The 8,813-nt window shown below is 56.2% G+C and overlaps 1 protein-coding gene across 2 annotated transcripts in view; it reads right to left on the reverse strand.

The window, feature by feature from the left end:
* Nucleotides 1–6,118: 6,118 nt before the first annotated feature.
* DLX4 (distal-less homeobox 4) overlaps nucleotides 6,119–8,813 on the reverse strand; it is a 5,608-nt gene continuing 2,913 nt past the window's right edge. The window contains exons 2-3 of one of the 2 annotated variants that reach the window (XM_007465073.1): nucleotides 7,631–7,896; nucleotides 6,119–7,313 (exon numbers count right to left, since the gene is read on the reverse strand). In XM_007465073.1, the coding sequence (XP_007465135.1) occupies nucleotides 7,071–7,313; nucleotides 7,631–7,896 (509 nt within the window). In that variant the 3' untranslated portion in view covers nucleotides 6,119–7,070. The remainder of the gene's footprint in view (nucleotides 7,314–7,630; nucleotides 7,897–8,813) is intronic. The other variant, XM_007465074.1, reaches the window with a different exon arrangement.

Consider the following 8,813-nt stretch of genomic DNA (forward strand, 5'->3'; position numbering starts at 1 on the left):
GCTCGGCGGCCATGGCTCACGGGCCCAGCTGCTCCGTGGCATGTGGGACCGGGGCACGAACCTGTGTCCCCTGCATCAGCAGGCGGACTCTCAACCACTGCACCACCAGGGAAGCCCTGGCAGGCAGATTCTTAACCACTGCACCACCAGGGAAGCCCCTCCATGACCTTCTGAGATATCATTCTGATCATTATCCCCACTGCGCAGTGAGGAAATAAAGATCCGGAAAGGTAAAGGGACTTGCCCAAGGCCTCTCAGCTGTGTGTCTGCATTCCAGAGACTCCGTGAAGTTTCTCTGGACGAGGAGACACATTTTACTTTCCAAGGGGCTGGGGGAATAGTGCTTATTGTTTGGATGGGGCTGCCAAGGGGCTGGGAGTGGGAGGGAGTTGAAGCCAGGGATGGTCCCAGGGCAGATTCAGGATTTGGAGGAGGAGGTAGGAGGACCTGAGGACGTCACCAGGGGTGGAAGAAGCGTGCATTGGTGGATCCAGCTGATCCCCTTGGGCTTGGGGAATGTGACAGGAGCCCAGCAGAGGCATGTCAGCAGCCTCCCACAGTCTGGCTTCCCCCAGAATCTGTTGGAGCAAAGAATTCCCGGTGGCTCCAGGGCTGGGAGGAGGAGTTTGCAGCAGGCCCCAGCTTGCAGGGGCAGAGAAAGCAGCTCCTGGGGCCAGCCTGAGAGGAGTGGTCTGGTGGTTCTGTGGCAGGCATGGTGGGAAGTGGGAGGGATGGGACCTGGGCAAGGATCCCATGCCCCCATTCACACTCAGTCCTCTGCCCAGCCCCATGCACTGAGGCCCTCCACCCCAAAGAGAGTGGGAGCATCAGGCTTGGAGAAGGGGTGGTCAGGCAGAGAAAGGAACCACTGAGGGGAGAGCCCCCCAGTCGGAGAGGGGAGGTCAGTGCCCTGCTCTCTGGCAACCTCCAGTCTGAGAAAGAAGCACAGGTCCTGATGGGTCAGGCAAAACAGGACAGAAAAGATGATCGCGGGCGTAGGCTTCTAGGCCATAGGGGATTCCGGAGCAGAGAGGGGAAGGAATGATGCCCTCCAGGGAGCCTCATGACTGGAGTGGGATCATCTAGATGCCATGCTCCTGGCCTCATGATTTGGCCTGTATGTTATTCATCAGCTTGAAGTGGGGAGGGGGAGAGAATGGGGGCTACAAGCCAGCGTGGAAGTCCTCAGGCTGGCCCAAGGACCTGACCCAAAATTCAACTGAACTCTGAAGGGGCATGGTTCAGACGAAGCTCGGAGGAATATATTCCACAGAGAGTAGAACTGTCTCCTGGAAATGAAGTAACCTCTCCATTTTGGGGCCAGAGAGACTGGAGGCCTGGCACTGCGCACAGTTGAATCAGAAAACTTGGTGTTTGGAGGAAGCTTGAAGCCAACTCCTTTCCCTTCCTGGGCTGGCAGACACGTCCCCCAGGATGCCACTGGGGCCGAGTACCTTAGGGACATCAAACTATGGGGACTGAAAAGAGCTCTTTTGGGAGAAGCAAAGCCCTGTACTCCGAGAGCCTCCAGTCTGATGGGAGAGACAGGCTGTGCTTTACAATGCCCCAGACTGGAGTGGAAAGTGGTGGTGGATACACATCAACCCCTTATACACACACACACACACACACACACACACACACACACACGCACACACACACACACAGAATTTAGGAAGAGAAATTATCTAAGCTTCAGAGGGGGTGTGTAACTTGCCCAAGGTTACACAGTAAGTAGTAACCAAAGCAGTGCTTTCCTCACCACCCTGTGATCCCTGAGATCCCTGAGATCCCTCCTCCTTGAGTTGCTGTCAGGGCAGGGGCGCAGAGGGTTCAGTGGAGCCCTCCGAGAGGACAGCCTTTGGGTTTCTGTGCCAGGGCTGGAATCTATGGCTACATCTGGGAGCCACAGGATGTGCCGGGAAGGGCTGGGACGGGAGCTCTTGCTGGAGCTCAGGAAAGGAAGCAGGCAGGGCTTCAGGGAACAAAGAAAATAAAGTTATGATCAAATTATCAGGTTCTTGGCCATTCCGTCTCTCTCCCCAACTGCTTACCAGGGAAATATTCTCAGAAAATAGGAGATGGACAGCCAGGAAAAGGGGGTGGGAGCGAGAAGGGAGCGGGAGAAGCTCACACATAGGGAAGCCAGTCTGTGCGTTTCTGGGGATGCTCCAGTCTATTTTCGCATGTGTTTAAGTCCCTGGGCATTTCCTCTTGGTTCATCCCTCTGTGTTGTGCTTCAGTCTGTGAATACATAACCTGGGAGTGCACCTCTCTGTGTATGTCCATGTACAACCGTGCAAGTCTTCCTGTACACACGCTCGCGTGTGTCTCGCATGCAGCTCTGCCCACTCCATGTATGCTGTTGTGTGTGAGCACGCACTTTGTTCTGTGGCAATGTGTGTGCCCTTATGATGTCCCTGTGCCTGGGTCCTTGCATCTGCCTGTCTCTGTGCATTTGTCTGGGGCCTTTGTACTTTGAGGTTTGGGGTAGAAGAAACTTTAATTCCCCCACTTTTAACCAATCCGAGCTGGCCAGGAAAGGGGGAAGGGGAGGCATGAGGAGGCAGCCACTTTTCTCTAACTTTTTTCATCTTGGAAGGGGGGAGACAGCAGTCGCCCAGGGACTCGCTGTAGGACTTCTCCCTGGCTGTCCCAGGTCCAACAGCAATGCTACTCAGAGAAGGGGTGGGAGAAAGGGCTGGAGAGGGGACACTAGAGCTGAAGGGCCCCTCCTCTTCACTCCTTGGCATGGGAGAAGCCAGGAGACAGATGGGAGAGAAGGGAAGATATGAAAGAGAAAGACTTTAGGGTCAGTGAATTTGTCTTTTCCACCCTTATTGTTAAAACATTACTCATCTCTTGGAACAGGGGATCCCAGGTGAAGGGGGACCTTCGACCCTTGAAAACCAGGTACTTTGGGAACAGGGTTCAGAGGAGTTTTTGCAGAGGCCTGAAGCCCATCCCCACACACTGGTCCCAGCCTCCTACCTTCCACCCCAGTCCCCTCTAGGCACCATACCCCCTCCACCTCCTCCCAGGCCAAACGAGCCCTGGCAAGGAAAGAGTTATCCCAGGTGAATTAGGGGTGGGAAACACCTGCAAGATACTTCTCCGAAGGAAGAGGCTTCAGTGGTCCCAAGGACAGAGAGCTGGGAGTAGATCTGCTACCACTACAATGGCAAGAGTTGAGGTTCGATGCCAGGCAGAACTAGAAAGCTGATTATCAGATCAGGGGAGGAGAGAGAGTGGGTGTATCATCACCTCCTTGGAAGCAAGAAGTCAGCGTATGTCTTCTCTGGCCTTTCCCCGCTCTACCCACATCCTTTATAAGTTCTGGGGAAGTCCTTGATCTCTAAGGCCTCATCTACACAGGCCTCAGCTACCCGGATAACATTCCATTGACTCTGGATACAGTCCCAGAGGCAAGTTCAGGCATCCAAACTCAAGTGAGGCTTGGAGCTGAGTAATCAGCTGCTAGGGCTATGCAGAGACATTTTGTTGGGGGAACAGCCAGCTCCGCACCCCACCTTGCAGGGCAGATGTGTGGTGGGGGAGGGGCGGTCTGTCGCCCGGCCTTCCCAGCCCCCTCCCGCCACCGCAAGCTCCCTCTTCCCACCTGCAAGTAATTTGGCCAATGGGAGGGCAGTTCAGATGGCAGTGTGGAATCCCTCTAGATCTGTGTGTGCTTGGTGGGGAGGGGGCTGACTCCTTCCCCCCAGACCCAGTGTGCCCTTCTCCTCTTCACAGCGGCAAATTACTTGTAATTATCTCGCGTTGAAAGCCTTCAGGAGCTGCTCCCGAAATTGCTTTAATTGAATTAATTGAATCTCATTTTGTTGGGGGAGAGATGGGGGACATGTCTTAAAATAGCACGTGGGGAGAGGGCAGGACAGCTCCAAGTCAGCTTTCCTGTGGCTAAGGCCCGTGCAGGTGAGAGAGTGGGCTCCAGGCTCAGCTGCTTCTAGATCCCGGCGCTTTTGCATTTAGGCCCTTGCCTGTGTCCCGCTCTCAAAGGTGATGACCCGGGATGTGTGGAGTTCTCTAGTCTCCAGCCCCCTTTCTCCTCCTTGCCCTGAGGAGGCAGGTGGGCTGGAGGCAGGAGGTGAATGGATGGCCGTGGCAGTATGAACTCGGCATCGCTGTGACCTCTCCTCTTCGATAATCATACAGCAGCTATGAACACCATGTATTAAGTGCTTACTATGTTCCAGGTACCATGTCAAGCACGTTACAAGCACCATCTCATTTCACCATCACAATCGCACTGGGAAGCAGGTCCTATTAGTGTTCCCATCTTAGGGGGGAGAAAAAGGAGGCGGACAGAGAGGTTAAGCAACTTTCCAAAAGTCACACAGCAGGGCAGGACTCTTTGGAGGCCCAAACCCCAGTTCTAAACCATTCAGTCGTGTCCCCCGTGCCTTACTGACCCAATTTTCCCAGAGAGGTGTCCTCACAGGAAGAAACCACAGCTTCCCTTTCTGCAGCTCCAGCGGTTTGTGGGAAGGGAATGGGGTACCTCTTCCACTGGGGTTCATTTCCATCAGCAGTCAGGAGCCCAGGGAAACTGGACCAGCTCCCAAGTGGACAAGGATTCCTGTTTCCACTGAAAAGGGAGGATGGATGGGTGTGGGGAAGAGGGGGCACCGTCAGCTCAGCTGGCCGCTGGCTGGAAGAGTAACTACACTCCTTCTGCTACTTAAGTTTACAATCTGGGCTGTTGTTTTAACGATGCGACTCTTGTTGGGCTGTCCAATTAATCTCGCCTTTGGAGGCTTTCCGAGATGGAGCAGTAGATCTTATCTCAGGTCTGTGGAAAGAAGAGTGTGCAACCTGCCGTGGGAGGGAACAGCTGCCTTGAGGACCTGTGGCCTTCAGAAAAGACCCAGAGGAGGAATCTGGGGCTGGGGCTACCGAGAGAGCCGGTGGAGATGGGGTGGGTGGCGAGAGGCAGGAGAAGGCATCGGTGGGGAGGAAGAGAAAGGCGTTTCTCTTCCTGGCATCCTCATTCCTCACTGCTCCTAGAGCTTGGCTTTGACCCACCCTGTGCCATTTGCCACCCCCAGGAGACCCCTCCATGTATATTTTGGGGAATGGGGGTGGCCGCTGACACATAACAGGGTCTAGGAGGGGCTGATTGCAGCCCTTTTGAGGTGGGGGGCTCCCACTGACTCTCATAACCCCTCTCCCCTACATAAGACTCCAATTTGGGCTTCTCTGTGGCCAGCCTGGGTTGGTGAGAAGCGCCTGGGTGGGCTTTCCAGTTTGCTTGAGAACAGGTTTAGGTAGTAAGAGGGAAGCTTGACTTGGAGGCTTCTAGTCTGGAACTGGAGGCCCCTCCCCCAAGGCCTCGGGCCAGGCTGGGCTGGATTCCCTGAATTATTTGCAGCCCCTGTCCTCAATCCCCCTGCTGCTGGGTGCCAGATGCGCGCATGCGCATGTGTGTGTGTGTGTGTGTGTGTGTGTGTGTGTGTGTGTGTGTGTGTGTGTTGACTATGCCCTCACTGCCCTCTGTACTTCCCTTAGCCTGGCACTTCACACAAGTGGCTGGTCATTGTCTGGCCTCTGTTAGCCCACAGGGTCTGCCTAGGTCACCTTGATATCCCCAGGATCTAACACAGAGCAGCGGCTCTACAGATGTACGTTGGATGGAAAAGTCCAGTTCCTCCTGGGGTTTTCCTTCCCCTCTCCCTCCTGCTCCCCCTTCCACTAGGTGAGTTGGGGCCTTTCCACCCCAAGGAGCTCACTTCTCCCAGGGGAGGACTGGACTGGATCAGTAGGTGTGGCCTCCCTCAAGGTGAGCAGGGGCTCTCCCTGGGCTGAAGGTGGGCACAGGGGGCTGTGAAGTGCCTGGCTCCCTCCAGAACTGAGCCAGGAGAGAATTTGCTGTGAGGGTCACTCAGACTTTGATCATTCCCTGTATTAGCATCTTCTGGTTTCACACTGGAGTGTCTGAAAATGTGGATATGACTAGAACATTCCAGAGCTAGAACCGGATAGCCAGTTAGTGGTAGAGGAGGATCCAGTGCCTCTGGTTCAGTGCTGGAAGAGTCAGATGGGAGAGAAGAGAAAGCTGAACGGAAGTCATGAGATGAACATACCTCATGGCCAAGGCCCAGGTTTCTGTACAGACTTTAATCTCTGGATGCTCGTGATATGGGGGATGGTAAGAGCTTGGGGGGCTTCTGCTAGTCAGATTGGTTATCAATGTGAGCAGTCCTATTCGACAGGGACAGCTGTGAGGAGCTAGACTGCTGGGCTCACCCCACCTATCTGGGGGCATCTCTACCTACACTTGTCCCCATTCTCCCCAAAGTGTTACCCTGCTGGGTTCCAGAGAGTGTGTGTGCATGTGGGTTTGTTTAGGTTTTAGGGATAGGAATCAGACTCTGAATAAATACTCATTGAACTAGATGGGTAATTGGATCCATTATCTACTCATAGTGGGTAGACATGGGGAAAAGGGGCTTTTTTAGGAAGAGGGTAAAAATTACCCATAGGCGCACAAAACTCTACTCCATCCCATCTACATCATAGGATGGTGAGTAGGTGTATCAGTTATGGGGGGAAAAAATCAGGAAAAGTCAGTGGGTGGGTCTCGATGGTGGTCAACTTGGAGACTCTGGATGTCCACTTCACTTCTGGTTTCATGCACCAGTGGGTTGGGCAGGGCCCAAGGCACACAAAGAGAAAAAACACTCAGTGTTTGTTGCTGGTTGAACCCCAGGCTATGGTGGGACTGCAGTCCTTTCAAGAAGGAGTGGGAAGCCTAGGGGTCCTGGGAAGTCTGAACTCCAGCCAGTGAGTCTCTCTCCAGAGCCTCTGACCAGCTGGAGGGAAGGTGTCCAGTCCTTGGTGGTGGTGGTGGGGGGGGCAATGGCCAAGGCTGTTTGGGTTAAGAGGCAAGGAGGAAAGGCCTCCACCCCATCCTTTTTCTCCTCTAGCTCCTCATCCTCCTGAGAAAACCCATCTGGATCTGGCTTCCTCCTGGCCCAGAAGGGGTGCAGGTGGGCTGGGTGCTGCCTGGGCGCTATAGGAGGGCTGGGAGCCTGACCTGCACTTCCCCAGGTTCACATCATCTGAGGTGGAGCCAGGACATCAGGGGAGTGACGCTGATACCAGGCTCCAAAGTTGTTGCCATAGCCACTGGTGGGCAGGGCCCCTGCCTTGGGTAGATCCCAGGGGGATGGAAGGGGTGGGGAACAGGGAGACAGGGAGGGGGACCTCCCAGGGAAGTCCCCTTCCTGTCCCCCAGAGTTCTGCTTCAGGAGCTTCTTGTACTTGGAACGTTTGTTCTGAAACCAGATCTTTACCTATGGGGAGAAAAGGGGAAAGTATGGAAGGTCAGGAGGAGTGTGCCTGTGGAAGGGAGTGACCAAGGGAAAGGGACCCAGCGGGAGGGAGCCGTCCTGGGAGAAGTGCAGAAGCCCCTGAAGCCCCTGAGTTCCTGCATCTGACTTAGAATACAGTTCTCCCAGTCTGGGTACCCTCCTCTACCCCCTGAACCACCACCCTACCTCCCCCGCACCCCCCCCCCCCACACACACACCTTTTAACACATTCCCCCAGTTTACTGGGGGCCAGCTAGAACTGTGAAAACAGGGCTTGGGGACTCATCAGTCATTCACACTTGAGGGTGAGTTCCCAGAGAACACACTTGGGGAGGGTTAGCATGCAGGAAGGATGGGACTGGCCCCACCTGTGTCTGGGTGAGGCCAAGTTGCGCGGCCAGCTGGGCCCTCTCGGGCAGAGCCAGGTACTGCGTGTGCTGGAAACGCTGGTTCAGGTGCTGCAGCTGCAGACTCGAATAGATGGTCCTCGGCTTCCGGAGCTTCTTGGTCGAGGCCTGCGGGCGCCGCTCCGAGGGCTCCGGGGACAGCGGCGGCTTCTCCGAGTCTGGGGGGCGGCCCGAGACGATGTGTGCACGCATAGAGGGGCTGACACGCCGTCTCACGGCTCATCTGCATCTCGTTTGCATTCCGGCCACGGATTAGCAAAAAACTCGGGCTTGGGGCTCGGCCCTTCTCTACCTTCCGCTCCACCCTCCTTTCAAACCCCACACGTCCACTGTGTGCCACGTGGGACTAGCCGCAGTTCTTGCCCTCAGGGAGCTCCCACTCTTAACGGTCCTGTGACCCTAAGGGGGACAGCGTCACTGGCCGGAGCGAGGGGCGGGGCGGCACCCAGCGGCGGGATGACAGAGTTCAGCCGCGTGCGGTGGCGCCAGCTTGGGGCGGGGCGGGGAAGAAGGGCTGGGTCGAGGGCTGGGCTGAGGCCAGGGGAGCACGGGGGAAGGGCGTTACGGGCGGGGGGGACTCAAAAGCATTGTTCGGAGACCCGAGACAGTGTCTGCGTGGCAGCCTCCCCGCTGCCGGAAGAGGGGTGGTCAGAGGGGCCCGGCAGAGTGGGCCTTGAACGCCAGGATGAGCACCCCTTCCAGCTTCAGAGTACGGAAAGTGCCCCAGGGTTTGCCATCACCTCCCCTATCGTAAGGGCCTCCCTCTCCTGAGGCACATCCTCCAGAAAAGTGACCATCTCTTCCATCCGCCAAGGCTGGCTGGCTGGCTAGAGTAGTGGCTTTCAGGGGCCCTAGAAGCCCGGTGGTGCAAGGCAGCCTCCTCCTCCGCCCGGCCGCACCCACGGAGGGGTTCCCGGCTAGCACGGAAGGTGACCGGGGTTCGGAGAGAGCGCAGCGCCGGCAGCGCAGGCCCTCTGGGTCGCTGCTGGATCGCGCTTGCGGTGCCGCCGCGGGAGATCTGGCCACCTCCTGCCTCCCGGCCCAGCCTCTCGAGGAATCTCGGTCCGGGAACAGC

This window comes from Lipotes vexillifer, unplaced genomic scaffold, assembly GCF_000442215.2.
Source record: "Lipotes vexillifer unplaced genomic scaffold, Lipotes_vexillifer_v1.1 scaffold591, whole genome shotgun sequence".
Classification (NCBI taxonomy): Eukaryota; Metazoa; Chordata; class Mammalia; order Artiodactyla; family Lipotidae; genus Lipotes; species Lipotes vexillifer.